Genomic DNA, 19119 nt, shown 5'->3' with positions numbered 1-19119 from the left:
TATTAAAAACTTATGGTTCCATGTATAGTCTGTCTTAAAATTTTCTCCAAAAAATTATTTCCCCTTCTTCTCCTCAATAAGGAAGTAACACAATCATATTTATGTTTCAGTAAAATGTTTGTCAGTGGGATGAAAGGCCATCTGAAGTAGTTAAAAAGGATTTAGAGGCCATAACAACTCCCCAAGACAAGAAGGATAAAATACTGGACTTCCTTGGTACCACTGGGAGATACTAGGAGATACTGGAAGAAATGGACAGAAGACACATTATAGAGGTAGCTCTGGGTAGTAAGTGAAAAACACTCAAGGAAAATGCAAGATTTCCACTTTGAGTAATTAGCTGCTCAACCACTCACTAGTTACATGATTCTAGATCAGATTATAAATAAGCTCTCTGTGGCTTAGTTTCTCATTTGTAAAATGAGGATAATAACAATACCTACCCCTTACAGGGTTGTCATGGGATTAAATGAGTTAATACACATAAAGCATTTTATAAAACCATTGGGTACAAAGTATTAATCATTACTATTATTATAATATGCTGAGCTGAAAAAAACAAGCTCTGAAGGAAACATAAGCAGGAGGAAAAAACAATCTAATATTTATTATGGATGTGGTAACTGAAAGTTACCTTTCAATTTTAAGGAGAGACTGAGAACTACTTTGTATGACAAAAAATATCACTACCAAGAGTGTCTAGCATATGTGAATGGGATAGAGCCAGAAAAAGGATGATAACCATTGACACATTAGAGTGTATAAGCACTGGTGTCAAACTGAAATCAAATCCCAGCCCTGATATTTAACACCTATCTGGCATGGCTAAATCCTCAGGGTTGCTACGAAACATAAATGAGTCAACATATGTAACAGTTCCTATTCAAAGTGTTTGTTCTTTTTTGCCCTTCTACTTGCCAGGCACTGTGTGCTAGACACATTCAATACAACTTATCTCTTAGAACTATAAAATGTCATGATTTTCAAAGCTCAAGAAATTAATCTCCTAATTATATTAGGGATGATTTAGAAAGATTATTTATAGCCAAATGCTGTAATATTCCTGCATCAAAAACAGAAGTAATACATAAGTGATTTTAAGTACTTTTGTTAAAAGGTTACCTTTCACAAACTAAATCATGTATTTAATAAAATGCATGTTATTGGTTTTACCTACTATGATACACTAGTTTTGAAGTAATGAACTCCTCTAAAGCATATGGTTCTATGAGAATATACACTTATCCACCTTACAAGGTGTTTCTAGAGATTTGGGAAATAATACAACAAAAACTATTGTGCACCCTTAAAAAGAAATATAGTAGGCCCTACATATCTGTGGATTCCGTATTCTGTGAATTCAACCAACCACAGACTGAAAACGTTAGGAAAAAAAAAAATGGAACGTTGCATCTGTACTGAACATATACAGACTCTTTTTTCCTTGACATTATTCCTTAATCAATATAGTATAATAAGTACATACATATTAAGTAACCTAGAAATGGTTTAAAGTATACAAAAGAATGTGTGTAGGTTATATGCAAATACTACGCCATTTTATATGAGGGACTTGAGCATCTGTGACTTTTGGTGTCCATAGGTGATCCTGGAGCCAATCCTTCACAGATACTGAGAGACAACTATAATCATAAAACTATAATTTAAAAAGGTAGTACAACACTCGAGGTTAAAAGCCTAAATCTAAGCCGGACTGAATTTCAGGCCCCTCATCCCCTCACATGTTAGCTATGTAGCCTTGTGCAAATTATTTAATTTTTAATGCTTTAGTTTCCTCATCTGTGTAACAGAACCAATAATCATTTCTACCTCATAGGGTAACTGTATAAATTACTGATGTTGCTTAAGACAGTACCTGGTCTGAGTAAGCAGTACATAAATGTTCTCGTGATCATGATCATCATCACTACTCTGCAAATCACTGAAACCTCTCTTTACCTTTACATCTATAGTGGTCATTTGTATACTCAATTTTCATGTCATTTAATCTACAAAAGCAATAAATAAAAGTTTACAATACCCACAATAAACCATAAGCATAATATAATTAACAAGTTCTTTTTTTTTTTTTTTTTGGAGATGGAGTTTCGCTCTTGTTGCCCAGGCTGGAGTGCAGTGGCACAATCTTGGCTCATTGCAACCTCTGCCTTCCGGTTTCGAGCGATTCTCCTGCCTCAGCCTCCCGAGTAGCTGGGATTACAGGCGCCCGCCACCACGCCCAGCTAATTTTTGTATTTTTAGTAGAGACGGGTTTCACCATGTCAGCCAGGCTGGTCTTGATCTCCTGACCTCAAGATCCGCCCGCCTCGGCCTCCCAAAGTGCTGGGATTACAGGCGTGAGCCACTGCGCCCGGCCAACAAGTTCTTTTAAATAATATTCTTACCCCGAGATAGTAGGGAGGCATTGTCTTCAAATAACTTTCAAATGACTGTCTCCACTTCAATGTTGGTTTTGCTTTATGCACTTTAAACAAGTCATCTAGAAATGTATAATGTGAACAAACTATCACTACTCATTATTTTCACACATAGAAGTCAAGTCAAAGATGCTTCCTTTTTAAAGTCTGCCTTGTTATTTTTGAGAGAGTAACATCAGACTTTTTTTTAACATGAAAGGCAGTAAGATTTATGGTTTTGTCATTTTCTATAAAATGAAAAGATGTCAATTATGGTCTAAAAGTACATGTAGGAATTAAGTTAGAAACAGAAAATACACAAGGAAAATCTATGCTCTCCCTAGACCTAGACACAAAGCAGATTTGAAGACAGAAACAAAGCATGCATAATGTTTTCTATAAAATATATCTACTAATATTTTGGCTATAACTTTTAAATTTAAAGTGATTTCATGGAGGGTAAGTTTTCTCCAACAGCATTTCTCAAAAGTGATAGCTAGATGGTACCTAGAAACTAACTTTAGGCTTTTATCATATTATTTTGGAACAAACTCCTTTATTTAAAAAATATTTGCCAAATGAAAATTAAAGTATAGATAAATTCTTAGAAAATGCACTCAGATCTTGTTAACTATACTATGCTTCTACAAAATGTCTCATTTCAAATGGAAAGCCTACATTACCAATTCTGTTAGAAATCTAACCTGCAGAAAAGTTAGAATATTTAATTAAAAAATTTAAAATGTAATACCTTTGGCCGGGCACAGTGGCCCATGCCTGTAATCCCAGAACTTTGGGAGGCTAAGGCGGGCAGATCACCTGAGGTCAGGAGTTCAAGACCAGCCTGGTCAACATGGTGAAACCCTGCCTCTACTAAAAATAAAAAACTTAGCTGAGCATGGTGGTATATGCCTATAGTCCCAGCTACTTGGGAGGGAGGCAGAGGCAGGAGAATCGCTTGAACCTGGGAGACGGAGGTTGCAGCGAGCCAAGAATACGCCACTGCACTCCAGCCTGGGTGACAGAGCAAGACTCTATCCCCAAAAAGCTAAAAAAAAAAAAAAAAAAAAAAAAAAAAACCTTCATTAAATTGCAGACTAAAAAGTGTTACAGTATCATCTTTTAATTTACTATAAACACAAACAGGTTGTTATCTTTTCTTCAAGATGTTCAATATTTTAGAATATTTGAAATATTTTCATTGATTTCCAAAAGACAAGAAAATCTATAAGGAAATGCTCTTTAGGAGAACCTTTACATGCTAAGCCAAGGAGAATGTGACAAGAATGACTTACCTAAGAGGGGAAGAAGGACTGGATAATTGTAAGGCATCACAAATAAGTTGACACAGTTCAGTGCTGTACTGGCTTTCAAGTAACCAAAAGGATGACCAAGTTCACTATATTTTGCACTATTGCTCACGTACACCTGTTAGAAAGGAGCAATTAAAACTTTAATAACCTTTAAAGAATGTTATATAAACTACTGATTCAATTCAGCTTTTTAAGAAACACCTCATTTAAATTTTGGGGTCACTGTAAGTTGTTCAGCTCACCTGCCAACAAGTTTGAGGAGATTTCCTTTCCAGGATAAATTGAGTCAGTGGTGAAGGTTCCAACTCATATTTGTCAAAAGGAAGTTTATCAATAACCATTGGTTCACAGTCTGTACAGGAAAACTTCACTACAGGATGAGATGTACGAGGTGGCTAAAGGGGAAAGTCTTGTAATTACTATTTACATGAAATTCCAGAAACAAAACTAAGTATCCCTCATTATCAAAATTTACTCAGTTCCTCCATCTTGCTAATAAGAGTTTGATTTACTGTTAAAAGCAACATTAAGCTGAAAGAAAACACTTGAAAATGTAATGCTAAAGTTATTGCTAATATTCAAAAGAAAAAGACAAACACTTGAAAATCTGTAGAAATGAAAATAGTTTTAGGTCTTATGCAAAATTTAGTAATTGAGTATTCATTAATTTTTACATCCAAAAAATGAGAAATGTATATGGAAACTGTCACAAGTCTTCATTTGTAGCAATTTACTTATAGAGAGTAGTGACTTCCAACGTAATCATAGATATTGATCGGTTTTTGAATATACATTATATATTTCTAATTATATAAATTATAAATGTAGATGTGCATAACAAAATATATGCCAAAATGGTATTAAAATAGGAGAAAAACAACCATAAATAGAACTTCTAATGCTTCCTTCCCTATTCCAGCAATTATTTTGGTAAACTCTATAGGATATACACCCTGTTCTAGAGGTATAAAAAAGAAATACTTTTTTAAAAAAGGCACGTTACCTCCCATCTACCTCTTAATAGTCCTCTTTCTAAAAATCTCACCAATTGTGAGATTTTGTGAACAAAATGAGCTATGAGGAAGTAATTTCAAATTTCATAGCTACTGGCTCAGTTACTGCTTATACCCTGGTGGTTCACAAATCTACTATGTTGGGGTCAGATGGCTCTCATTTCTCTGCTGTATCTAACTATCTACTGGACATAACCTGAATCTTCCACAGGTCCCTCAGACACAATATGTACAATTTGTTATTTCTCCCCCAAGCTACAAAACCTGTTCTAAAAACCTAGTCATTATTCTTGATATCTTCCCATCATCCTCCATATTTAACTGTCACAAAGACCTGGATAAACCGATAACACAAATTCTAAGGCACTTACCAGAACACATAAACATGGTAGGTAGTTAGTCCTAGTTGCTGCCTTCTGTTAATACTAAACTCTCATCTCTCGAGAAATGTATCTTCTATTTCTTACCACTTTAATTTGGGCCTTCATCATTTCTCAGATTAGACTAGTACAACTGCCTTTTGCTTTGTTTAGTCTCTAATCAGCCCCCCTCTGATCAATCCTATGGCAGTGAAATATAAATAGGATCATATAACTTCCCTATCTAAAATTATTCAGTAAAAGTAACAGCCAAACACCTAAAAATAGTGTCTAGACTCTCAATATCACATACAAAGATCTTCAATGATCTGGTCCCTGCCTTCCCACACCACGCCATACAGACTCCACGCTTCTGCCATGCCAAGTACTTATTTTCTCCTTTGTGTATTGCAAACAAAGTTTAGAAGAATGAGTTGGCATGTAACAACCTCTAAAAGACTTCTTCCCTCATACCCCTTCCCACTCTGTACTCCAAAAACACACCAGGCTGTCAGGCCCACCTCCTCTGGCTCTGCCCCACCCCTCTATGACAGTTGGCACACTGTATTCTATGATGTGTACATGTCTGACCTGTCCATAGACGCGTAATGTTCAAGAGGGGAAGCACTATGTTTTACTCATCTTGTGCTCCTGTGCCTAGCATGCACCTGATACACAGTTTATTCAATCAGTCCACGAAACACACTTATTCTGTGAATAAAAGTACTGAGATCCAAGATGGAAAGTGGAGGGAAAGATCCTCTAGAACTTGGCAAAGAAAATTTTGCATATATGATTTTGTTTAATCCCCAAAACAACCCAGTAAGATGGAGCTATAAGCCACTTAACAGATGGGAAATTGAAGCTTACAAAAGATAACCAAAGGCACTAGTTAGTAACTAGTAGTGCTGTGATTCAAATTCACATCTTGTAAATTACACTTAACTTCACTAGCAATATTTCTTCAATATTACAATTTATAAAAATTTCACTTCCCCTAATATCCTTCAGTTACTAAAGTTTGCCAGTTCTTTCCAATATTATTTATTATTCTGTCTTCCATCATCATAATTCAACCACTTAAAATCTCTTACATGAACCATATCAATAGCCCTCTAGGTAACCTACCTGCCTTTCAGCTCATCTCCCCCTTCTAATTTTTCTGCATATAACCACTACCAAATCAATTTTTCTAAAGATGTCTGTTAAAAACATCTTCAACTGTTCTTTGAATTCCACTGTTAAAAAGCTAATATTCCTTAACCCTGCATTTAAAGTCATAAAAAATTTGGTTAGTTTAATAGTACTCTCAATGTCCTATATACATGTTATGATCCACCCATACTCAGCTACTTGTTACTCCTCTAAACATACCTTGTTCTTTTTCACTTCCATATTTTTTTCTCATACTACTTCCTTCTCCAATTGAAGTCCTACCCACCCTCTATGGCTTGTAAGAATTTGTGATAGACTGCTAGAGCAGCATTAATAGATAAGGGTTGTGATACTGGTTTTGGATTTCTTTCCATTACGACTCAGGTACTGTATGTTCTCCTGTACGTGTTAAATAAATACAATAGAATAAATAACCAACATGACAGTATTTCATACAAATAAGGTATCTGTTCTGTAAGAGTTGAAAGACCTCCAGAAGAGAAAGTAAAATGACCAAAGAAATTGAAAGTTTCTCCATAAAGCCAGACTAAAAAACTATGATGGTTCTATCAGAAAAAAGAGAAGGTATGAAGAAGATACTTCAATGAAATTTAGAAAACCTTAACTTCATGCACTACTTTATTAAATCCCTAATGAATAAAGGAAATATCACTTTATAAATTCAAAATAAAAATTATCCTGAAGAGCTGATACAGGTTTGAAGTACAAAAGGTTTCAAAAAGGTTTTGTTGTATGAAACATTACTAAAGACTGCTTAATGATCTCTGAAATACAATTCTTATTTTCTAAGGGTAAAATCAAGGAGAACCACTGCCATGCTCTCCCATAAAATATCCCTTAATGCCCTCAGATACTTGGAAAAAAAAATATGGAAAGAAAAGAGTACACTAACACAACTAAATGGATATTAATCTGTATAAATGTACCCTGTTATTTTAAGAATTATATAATGAATACTGATAATTCACCATGATCACTGAGCAAACTTCATTGTTCCTAAAAATAATTCAGGTAAACAAAATCAGAAAATCTGTTCTAGCTTAAACCTCCAATCTGCAACACTGTATATAACTAAAACCATACACATCAATATGAATTTAAGACTAAGTCCTAAAAAATTGCAGGCAAACTATTAAAATTATTTTCTAAACTTTCATTTAAATCCTAAATTGTGTCCCAGAGACAAATCCTCATTTAGAGTTCAAAGAGGAAATTTTGTACCCAGAAGCCAAGAATAAAAAACGTGAGCATAGTATTAGATTCTAAAGGAAGGAGATGCCTTTTTTTTTTCTATTACTTCATAATAAACAATACAGCACACTAAAGCAAGTAACAGGGTATCATAGCACTTTGAACATCTGTCTAATCCCCATAAATTAATCACAGCTTTCACAACAGAATTTAAAACTAATAGGAAAGGCAGCTGAATGGTTACTGTTACATAGTTACAGTCTCTCTGGTACTTACTAGTGTTGGCGAATTTTGATCTGGCCAAAAAGACTCTGGAACAGGCCAATGACCTATAGGAACCCCAGTTTTAGGATTTGGTCTGACATATATGAGTTTGTGACAGCTATGCCAAGGCTGAGATCCAAAAGGCCTTGATATATCTGGCTGCCCATCTATAGCAAAGAAATTAAGACAAAGAAAGCATGTATCATAAGTGGGGGATAAGCATAAAAAGTTAAATTATATCCATTATTACTTAATAAAAAATTCCTAATATTTGTTCTTTTCTAGGTTTTCCTATTTTTCTTAAATGGCAGAACGCTATGTCTGCTTAATATTTAGACTAGATTGTAATTCATTAGACAATAAGTACAAATTCCAACTATGAGTTCGTCAGTTCAAAGGAGGTCCGCAGCATCCTTTGCTTTCCCAACTGGAACACATAAAACATGCTTTACAGTGAATATCTGTTTGATGAATGACATGTTTTCTTCATCAGATGATAAGAGCAAGCACCCAATTTGCCACCTTTATCATCATATCCCAAATGTCAAAAACAGTGCCAGGCGCACAATAAATACTAGAATAAATAAGTATTGCAAATTGACTATTTTTTAGAAATCATTTTAACTGAAGCCTAAAAAAAACTTAATAAGCAAATCTAGACCAAAGCACCTACCTTTAAGCTAAAATAACTTCAGCAAAACACCAACTATCTTCAACAATTTAGTGAACATTTACTAGTACCAAACTCTAAACAAAGCATTAAAATAATTTAAAAATAAATACATTGTAACAATTCAATTAAATTTTTTTTTAAGTCTGGTTTTGCTAAAGAAGACATGACACAACTTATTGTTATCACCCTTTCCTTCCCTACAGTACTCTCTCAGTGCCCCCATTCTTTCATTCATCTCTACGATCTTTCTCTTTTCCCAGGTACCTACTTTAGTGGACCACCTCTGCCAATTATCATTAAATGACTCTCTAAATCTTTGTGTGTGTGTGTGTGTGTGTGCGCGTGTGCGTTTTGAGACAGAGTTTCGCTCTTATTGCCCAGGCTGGAGTGCAATGGCGCCATCTTCGCTCACTGCAACCTCAGCCTCCCGGCCTCTGCCTCCCAAGTTCAAGCAATTCTCCTGCCTCAGCCTCCCAAATAGCTGGGATTACAGGCATGCGCCACCACGCCTCGCCTGGCTAATTTTGTATTTTTAGTAGACACGGGGTGTCTCCATGTTGGTCAGGCTGGTCTCAAACTCCAAACCTCAGGTGATCCACCCGCCTCGGCCTCCCAAAGTGCTGGGATTAGAGGTGTGAGCCACCACGCCCAGCCATGACTCTCTAAATCTTGAAATAGGTAACATACAATGCAGAGGGTCTCAGCTATAAACCATCCATTGGTTGTACTATAACTCCTTATATCCACTGGCTATTGGAAATAGTTCATGATACAGAAGCTAAGAAAAAGCCATGTGGGACTCAGCTAGAGTTAGAAGAATCAAGCTTAATAAAGCCTGGTTCCTCATTTTTGACCCACATACACCATTTAGTTTCAATCAGTTTGATCCTTGGTCCAAAAGTAGCTAAGGAGTTAAACATCTAGGATTGAACACTTTGGGAATTAAACAGCATAGGAGAAGCATATATATGTTGACAGGCAATTGTATACTACTACAAAGAAATTATACATTTGCTTATCTATAAATACTTCAAAAGGCTTTTGACTCATCAAAATGTCAGGCAATAAACAATCATTAATACAAAAAGGTGATGCTACTAGACCACCATTAGTTTACCTTGACTTTCCTATTTAATCTTCCCTCTTTACCAACAGCCTGTCTTAATAATTTAGTCTTGCCAATCTTAAGGCCAAATCACAGTAAGTTTTCAGTTCTAGTTGAATAAACAATAAAGCAAGTTTTGAATGTCTAAAACAAAAGTGCAATAATACCTTCTACGGGGGAAGGATCTGGTCCTGCTTTTTCAAAGTTTATTACCACCCCACTTTGTACTTTCTGCACCAAGGACTCCAGACACTGATTAAGCATTCTTGGAGAACACACAGAATATGAACGGCCTGAGATTTAAAAGAAAAAAAAAAAAAAGAAGAAGAATATAGTAAACTAGTTAGTTGCAAGAATTCCTATCTTTAGCAAGAAAAAAACAACTGTGGGGTTTCTGACAGTACTAATTAACAAAAGTTCAATGGTAGAAGTTGACTAATTTCATTATCTTATGAAAGTGCACAAAAAATCCTTATTTCCAACCAACCAACAATCCCATTTTGTGAGAGTATGTATTTTCTTCTAATTATAGGTATTTGGAACATAGAATTATTGGTCTGAACAACACACAATGAAAACAAGTCACATATTTTATGTTTTTAAAAACATATACAAAAAACACACTATCTCCAATTGTTATGCAATATAATTTATCTTTAACACATATACACACACACATCTAGTAACTGTCTCCCCAAAATCTTATTCCTGCTTAACAAAAGTATTATCACTAAGATTTACTGTGCACATAGTAGATATGTAATAACTACTTAACTAGTTCATTGGCAGTTTTTAAGTATTTTAAATATTTGCGTTTTAATATACAGATGGTAGCGTGTGCTTTTCTGAATTTCACTTAGCTTACATACTTGGGAATTACCTATCTTACGTGAATTCCCTTTTTGCACATTTTAACCTATACTACTTTTGGTTCAGAAGCATTAAATACTAGTGATTTTTTTAAAAGATACGAGTGAAAAGATTTTTTAAAGAGGAATTTTCAACAAAAATATCTAGACCTTAGCTATACAATACTTTATATACTAGACACATGTAGCTATTGAGAACTTGAAATATAGCTAGTCTGAATTGAAATGTATAGTAAGTATAAAATATACACCTGATTTTGTTGACTTAGTATAAAAAAAAATCTCAGTAATTTAAAAATATCAATCTCATACTGAAGTAATATTATGGATATATATTGATTTAAGTAAAATATATTATTACAATTAATTTCATCTATTTTTAATTTTTAAAGTGGCTACTATGAAATTTTTAATTACATATGAAACTTGAATCAGATTTCTATTATACAGTTCTGATTCAGACCAACACTAAAAACCTAAAAACCCTGACAGCTAAAACTCAATCTTTGGCCAAATATTTTGCAGTATTATTTATAATAAATGAAGCCCTACTCTTTTACACATTCAACCAATTATTTCAGAACACAAGCTACATCATTACATTTGACACATCAAATTACTCATATCAACTTATATTTAAGGTGATTTGTTAAAGGCTACTCAGAAAAGAGAACATTATAGACAATGGTGATTCAAATCCTCAAAGTCAGCTTTACTTAGAAAAAATAAGTATCATATAACAACTGTATAAAATAATGATGACTGTAACCTTAACAAATATCTACCAATTACTGAGTATCTATTTGCCTGGCACTGTTCCAATCATTTTATGATATTAATTTCTTTAATCCTAGCAACAATTGTATGGGTTATTTTCCCCATTTTACAAATGAGAAAACTAAAGCACAGAGAGGTTAACTAACTTTTCCAAGTTAGCATAGTGATACAGCTACAATTCAAATCCTTACAGGGTATCAGAAACTATTCTGGATATCCTTTGTCCCTTGGAAATCCTCTGTTAATTTGAAATCATACTTAAAATAGAGCATTTATATGAAGTCATACTTATCTGAAAGAATTGGTAAATTTAAATCTTTTTTCTAAGTCAATTTAAGTATATACAAAAAGCAATCCATAAAAAGGTTAACCATCTTTACATGCAAAATATTAGAAGTTTACATAAAAGCTGAGTATCTTATTTCATGAAATTTAAGCATATTCCTAAGATGTCATTAAAAAGCAAAAGTATATAAACTATGACAATTATCTCTGCTCTCCTAAGTTGTGTCATCAATTATTAAGAAAACATAAGCAAATCAATCTTAACATGAAATAAAATTACTAATCAGTACATTTTACAAAAATTGGAGAAAAAGAATAAAATGAGTCATTTGGCAAATTAAAATCAATTATCTTAAAAGTTAAAGAGAAATAGCAAATTTTGCTTTCTTTACAAAGTGAGCCTATATCCTACGTAATGTTCCTCAAGCGAACTTATTGTCTATGTCAAAACTTACTCTTTGGAATATACAACACTTTGCGCTAATGCATAAAGTTTCTAGGATCACTACTTCTATTTTTGAAAAAAGTTATATTAGCATACACCTTCAAGTCAAGAAGCTGTCTCACTTTGGGTTATGTGGAGTCCACAAAAAAGCCAAACTAAATATAGTGAGTCTAAAGGTAGTATTAGCATCTTTGTCAAATAGAGAAGAAGCAAATGAATATTTCTAAGTTGGTCAATAGTCCTTACAGAGGCTAAGAAAGTTAAATGTATTTAATCTAGAAATATCTATAAATAATTTTTATAAAATACTTTAAAAATTCCTGATATATTCAACAACATGTCTATTAAACATTTAAAAATTTATTATTGTCCTTGCACCTCCCCCAAACCTGCTTCTCCCTAGTGTACCATCTCAGTCCTTGGCACAGCCATCCATCTCTAGTGGTTCAGAACAACTGAATCATCTGGGAACCATCCTTGATTGCTTCTTCCCTTATTGTCCTCATCTTTGGTTCTCTTTTACGTTAAGCCACCTCTCACCACCTCCAAAGCTAGAACAAAGTACTACTACTAGTCTTCCTGCTTTCATTCTTGCCACTCTGTATTCTCATCTAACAGGTGAAGTGGTATTTCAGAAATAGAAATAAGATGTCACCGCCTATAAAAAGCCTTCAAAAGGCTTCCCATCATACTTGGAAAATAAAAAAAACATTTATTGTAGCCTAAAGAGCCATTCAATATTTGGCCCCTGCCTACCTCTCTAAACCTAGCTACTATTCTATTCCTCCCTATGTAAGCTCCAGCCATGCCAGCCTTCCTGTCGCTTCCAAATATACAGAGAGCATGTCCCTTTCCTTGCCATTTCCCTCGCCTAGATATATGTGTAATTAACTCCATTATTCAGGTCTCTGCTCAAATGTTACCTCCTCAGAAGAAAACTTAGAATATTCCTTCTCTGCCTCAAGTTAGACTCTATTCCCTTACTCTGTTTTGTCTTCAAAGTAGGTAGCACCCTACTATGTACTACAATACTAGTAGGTAGTACTAGTACAAAATATCATTTATTTATTTTACATGATTATTATCTGTCACTCAGTACAAAGATGTAAGCTTTCTATTGTTCCTGCTGTACTCCGAACACCTAGTAACAGTTATTTGGTATAGAGTTGCCTTTACCTGGTATCAAAATAAAAATGCTTACAATGACTATAATTATGTAATTAAAAAAATACATAGAAAGAAATATATTATTATTTTGGCAATACAGGTGAATTTTTTCCAATATTTCCTTAGTGAACATGAATTACTCTATAATGGGAAAAATAAATGTACACAAATACACACATGAACAACTACTTAAAAAAAATTTTTTTTTTTTTGAGACAGAGTCTGGCTCTATCAGCCAGGCTGGAGCGCAGTGGTACGATCTCGACTCACTGCAACTTCCACCTCCCGGGCTCAAGCAATTCTCCTGCCTCAGCCGCCCAAAAAGCTGGGATTACAGGCATGCGCCACCATGCCCAGCTAATTTTTGTATTTTATTAGAGATGGGGTTTCACCATGTTGGCCAGGCTGGTCTCAAACTCCTGACCTCAGGTAATCCGCCTGCCTTGGCCTCCCAAAGTGTTGGGGTTACAGGCGTGAGCCACCGCGCCCAGCCAACCTCAAGTTTTAAAAATGCACAGGAATTGTTAGCAGTGATTACATATTTGGATAGTGCAATACCAGTGGGTATTATCTTTTTTGTTCTTTCTACTTTTCTGGTGTTCCCCAAAACTTTCTTTAGTGAACATCCTTTAAAAAAGAAAGAAAACACATTATTCAGAGATATGAAAAGGTGAGTGACATTTGAGCGGCTTACCTTATTGCTAGTAAGAGCATGAAAAGGGGCAAATAAACTATCACATCAGGAAGGATTTAGAATGTATATTTAGAGAAGACTTCCTAATTTCTTGTCTAAGATTTCTGCATCATTGAAAGATTATCACCAAGGATGACTTTGGAACTTCTCCTCTAGAGATGTTCCTTTGAAAGAATAAGCAAAGTAGCTTTAATATATTACTGCCTAAAGGCAAGGATATAACTGCTACATGATATCTCATGGTTCTTTTCAGACTCTTTGATTATACCACTCACTTCACTTCACACTGTGAATATTCCTGATCCTAGTGACAAAGTTATAGTATATTTAAGTCCCAAAAGTTCATCGTAATTCTAAGTTCAAATTAAGTAATTCACAGTAAGGAATTTCCAATGTGAGAATGTTATAGCCTCCAAGCCTTCCAGAATCTGTTAAGTAAAATCCCCAGTTAAAAAAAAAATTTTTTAAAAATCAGAATTTTTAACAAGGGTGCCAGTTCAAAGCTGGAAACTGAAATTTCATGAATATAAATGTGCACCCTGCCACAGAAAAAAATACAACTGTCACCGAAAAATATTATCTATGTAAAGAGAACTGTTAGTTAATTTTCAAATTTAGATGACAGGTTGTCCCTTAAAAAAAATTACATATATGCCTTTTTTGCCCTTTGTTAATTAAATTGTGAAGGCATTACAAAAGTTCACAAAAAGCATTTCTATAAAATGAAAGCATTTAATGACATGAATAACAGTTTTCTAACTTATCTATTTCACACACCTGTGTAAGGTTAATCCCTTTTTGTCTGTGAATTTTGCAGATTTCCAAAACCCATAGAATTTTAGAAAAAATGCACCTAAAATATTAATTAGAACTTATATTTTCTCTTATGTAGCTGGCTATGATGAATCTCATTAGAGCACCAACTGTGTCTGCAGACTATGTCACAGGCCCTAATCGTAAGTAAAACAGTAGAATGCTAGACTTGCACGTTTTAATATCAAATACAGAATTTGATATTAAAATTACTTTAATAAAATTTTTAGGTGAGAACTGAAATGCTCCATGAAAGCAAAAATGCCATGTCTGTCTTACTGACTACTGAAAGCCAAAAGCATGGAACAATACTTGGTACACAGTAGGCACGCAATACATACCTATATGAAATTAATCCACCTGTTAGCTAATTCTACATTAAATGAGTTCTGAGTTGATTACATATGTATTTCACAATTTCCCTTGCTGTTCACTTAGCATAGTACCTATCTAATCTGATGTATAAGTGAAACAGAAGCTGGATAAGACCTCACTATCTGTTTCCTTTAATCTATCAATCTCTTTGCCTCTGGGAAAAATTGCACTTAACCAAGCATATCCCATCAAATATAGAGATGATTCTCAAAACATTTTTTGCAAAAAATAATGCTATGGTACTTCTAAATCATTGGCAATCTTTCTAGATAAGAAAATTACATTAACAACTTCAAATACTAGCATTTTCTATACAAGTAGAAAAAATATTACCATTCCTTGTCATATCCAATAGTAACCACATTCTATTAAAATGAAGATCATAGACCATTATCAATAAATGTACTGTTAAAACCATATATGCCTATTAATTCCTAATATTAACTTGTTAAATAAAAACAAACATGGATGTTTGTTTTTGTACACTTTTAAAACATTCAGATAAAATCTGCTTTAAGTTACCAAATTACTGCCAGCAAAAAAACTTACCACCTGTCACTTCACACATTGGTGTGATTGCAGAGTCATCTAAAGGCACACCTGTCAACTGTTCTGATTCTACTGACATGGTGCCAGGCAACCGCAGCACTAATGCAAAGAGTCTCTGATCCCAACGAAAAGGTTCCTTGGTCAATTCACTTCCAGGCAAAGGAGAATTAAGAGGTAAATGAAGCTGAAAGTAGGGGGGAAAAAAACAGTAATAAGAATTCCACAGGCTATTTTTTCAAAAAGCCTACTTTAACTACACTTATGTTAAAACTCCATCAACTCTCCTATCACTTGAAAAACAAGCTCAAATATAAAAGCTTATTCAGACATAGCTAAAACAGCACATGATACTGTTAATTTTCTATAGACTGAAAAATATCTGTATTGTTGGAATGAATTTCAGATTTAGACTCAGTTAATTACTGGGTGCTGAATTGCTTCCCAATAAATCATTTCAATTATTCATTAAAACAACCCTGTGATAGATATGTTATTATTCTTTTCTTTTTTCTTTTTTTTTTCTTTCTTTCTTTTTTTTATTAGGTGGAGTCTCACTCTATTTCCCAGGCTGGAGTGCAGAGGCACGATCTTGGCTCATTGCAACCTCTGCCTCCCGGGTTCAAGCGATTCTCCTGCCTCAGCCTCCCGAGTAGCTGGGATTACAGGTACGCACCACCTCGCCCAGCTAGTTTTTGTATTTTTAGTAGAGACAGGGTTTTGCCATGTTGGCCAGGCTGGTCTCAAACTCCTGATCTCAGGTGACCCTCACCTCGGCCTCTCAAAGTGCTGGGATTACAGGCGTGAGCCACTGTGTCCAGTCTTATTATTTTCTAAATGTAAAAAAAAAAAATATACCTCAAAAACATGATTTGGCCTCCTGTGTCCAGAGTTAGTTCTTTTTTATTACACCACAGCAATCTGAAACATCTTCACAGCTCTTAACATTTTTAAATATGCTTCATTTTATACAAGATAAACAATCTTAAAGCATTTGTAGAAGAGTAAATTTTGTCACTCTAATTACATTTTAAATGTAGTGATTCTTACCATATCTGAGTAAATGTAGAGAGGTTTGGGAGGTTTTGTATGTGTTGCATGTTTTATTAATAATAGATGTTTCTTCCCTTAGACCTGCTAAGTTAGAATCTTTTCTGAGATTCTTAAGCATCTTACAAAGCTTTAAATGACTATAATGGGCCCTTCTATACCAACAGAGTAACAGTGTACAAACAGAATCCACATATTCATCTCAGTATCACTCAATAAGGATGACCAGACACTATGTTTCTCATGACATGATGCAGTACCACAACACCAACTATAAAGGATTCTTACTCAAAAAGAGGAAGAAAGAAAAGATTCAACCTGAATTGAATCAAGCCTTCAGTTCTACCAGTTTGCAGGGAATAGTGGGGATATAGGATCAAGTTAAACACCAGCACAAGGGAGCAATCAGTCAAATCCAGAGTGTGGGACATTATACAGGACAAATGACCTGGTTTCTCCAATAAATTAGTGGCATAAAAAAGCAAGGGAAGGGAATCCGAGGAGTTAAAACTGTTATAAAAGAGACAAAAGCAAAGATTTTTGAGACAATCAGGAAATTTCAAAATTACATTACTGGAATTGCTAATAATCTTTTAAGTGTGATAATGGTACTTAAGTATATGGTGCTTAGGAAAACAAAAATCCTTACCACTTACAGATTTTTTAAAAATAAAGTCAAGACTCAGTTTAGGGCTTTTTTCTACAAATACTGGAGTATATTTTCATACAGAACATGCTTTAAAATGATCACTTCTAAATTGTCATTTTTTATACTAATTTCTTCACAAGCAAGAGACCTAATTGTATTGTGTACAGCCTTTCTAAATCTCACATAGAGAAGACTTCCAAACTTGATGGGGGTTGAAGTCATTCTACACTAAAATAGACTCAAGTTTCTTCATTGACTTACATCAAACCATTAAAAAAAGAAATCCAATTCTATTCTAGGAAGAGTTTTCCTAGTGAAGCTATGTTATACTGGCACCTCTCTTCAAAAGATTCATGCCATGAGAATATGCTGCAAGACTCCATCAAGATCAGCCAAGATTTTGTGACTCTGGACAGAAGTCATGAGCTCTTTCTCTGGCACGTAAGGCAGAAGGCAGAAGCAACAGAGAAGGAATGCTGAAGAAATCTGGGCCAGGATATTCTCGAAGGTTTCCTAGCCTCACAGGCTCTGTGACAGTTGTAAACAGCTCAGGAACTCCAGGCCCTTACTGCTATTACCACATCCTGACAGAAGACAAATAAGCAAGCACTATTTACATCATCTCCTATTACCCCAGACCAACCAACCACCTTTAAAGTATTTGGGAAACACAGCTACCAAGTGCTTGGTCATTTTCTCTCTAATATCACAGAAATGTCAAAGCACCAGTGGTACTAGGTGAAGTTTCAACTGTTAATGCAGTTGCTTTGCAGAGTAATGGATACATGGAACTGTCTTGAGAATCTGGGGGAAAACAGGCACTGCGTGGACCACACACACACACACACACACACACACAAACTAATCATGTAATGATGAGCATCTGCAACACAGACAATATAAAATGAAATAAATTGCCTTTGGCTGTACAATGCTGAATCTAGACTGAATTTCAAATATATTTTAAAAAACCCAGCAAGCATCACAAGCATATTCTAAGCATTTTATACATAGCTGTATCAATTTTATAAATTTTAGGCAAATTTTTATTTTTCTATTGCTTCTCATTTCTCCCTCCCCAAATCACCACCAACCTCTCAAAAAGAAAAAAGGGGGAAAATCCACTGTAGTTTAATAGAATTAAATAGAATAAAGAGTAATGGCAGGCAAACAGAAATAGGAAAAAGATTAAAATGTGAAGGAAAAATCTCAGGAGGATTGACTTACTCCAGGTTTAAAGTTTACAGGTGAAATTCCAGTAATGTCTTAAAAATCAAAGGGGGTGGGGAGGTCTTCCTGAATATATGGACTTTGAGAATCAAGGAAAATTGTACATAAATGAAGAAAAATATAGTTAGTCCCTAGAAAAATATGCAATAAAAATAGACAATTCCCAAAAGCAAAAAATGGGCAATAGATAAGGATACCTAAAAGGAAATCCATATGACCTATAAACATGTAGAAAGATGATCAAATACACTAGTTAACAGATAACACGAATTAAAATATTGATGAGATACCATTTCACACCCAATAAGATTAGCAAAAAACTTTTTAAGTTTGACAATACCAAGTGGTGACAAGAATATACAACAACAGGAACTCTCCAACACTTCTAGTGACCCTATAATTATATTACTGTTTGGAGAACAATTTGATAGTATCTGATAAAGCTAAACATGAGCATACCCTAAAACCCAACAATGCCACCTCCTAGAAGAACTCTCATATATTTGTATAAGATGTTTTAAAAAAAAAAAAAAAAAAAGCAATTGACTACAGCATTATTTGAAACAGAGGAAAACTAGAAATAATTTAGAAATCCAATAAGGGAATCAATAAATAAGCTGCAGTCTGTTCACACACAAGTGAAATGAATACACTAGAACTCCTAACATCCAACATGGATAGATCTCAAAACAATGTTTTGTGGGTAAT

General features: G+C 34.4%; 2 protein-coding genes across 15 annotated transcripts in view; one reads left to right on the top strand and one right to left on the bottom strand.

Moving 5' to 3' along the window:
• Positions 1-19119, bottom strand: part of LOC105490746 (integrator complex subunit 6) — a 119935-nt gene that overhangs the window by 45192 nt on the left and 55624 nt on the right. For all 13 annotated transcript variants that reach the window (XR_011615030.1, XR_011615027.1, XR_011615026.1 and 10 more), the window contains 6 exons: positions 15486-15669; positions 9679-9804; positions 7746-7900; positions 3973-4125; positions 3713-3845; positions 2406-2500 (listed from right to left, as the gene is read on the bottom strand). Coding sequence is in view for 2 of the 13 variants with exons in the window: in XM_011756639.2 (XP_011754941.1) it covers positions 2406-2500; positions 3713-3845; positions 3973-4125; positions 7746-7900; positions 9679-9804; positions 15486-15669 (846 nt within the window). In the remaining 11 variants the exon portion in view is untranslated. The remainder of the gene's footprint in view (positions 1-2405; positions 2501-3712; positions 3846-3972; positions 4126-7745; positions 7901-9678; positions 9805-15485; positions 15670-19119) is intronic.
• Positions 1-19119, top strand: part of LOC105490748 (serpin family E member 3) — a 64129-nt gene that overhangs the window by 39741 nt on the left and 5269 nt on the right. Inside the window, exons 8-9 of one of the 2 annotated variants that reach the window (XM_024795725.2) lie at positions 14641-14704; positions 16029-16608. In XM_024795725.2, coding sequence (XP_024651493.2) covers positions 14641-14663 — 23 coding nt within the window. In that variant the 3' untranslated portion in view covers positions 14664-14704; positions 16029-16608. Of the gene's footprint in view, positions 1-14640; positions 14705-16028; positions 16609-19119 lie in introns of those variants that run through there. The other variant, XM_071081626.1, reaches the window with a different exon arrangement.

This window comes from Macaca nemestrina, chromosome 16, assembly GCF_043159975.1.
Source record: "Macaca nemestrina isolate mMacNem1 chromosome 16, mMacNem.hap1, whole genome shotgun sequence".
Lineage (NCBI taxonomy): Eukaryota > Metazoa > Chordata > Mammalia > Primates > Cercopithecidae > Macaca > Macaca nemestrina.
Note: the sequence above shows the minus strand (reverse complement) of the source record. Positions and strands in the feature narration are given on the sequence as shown.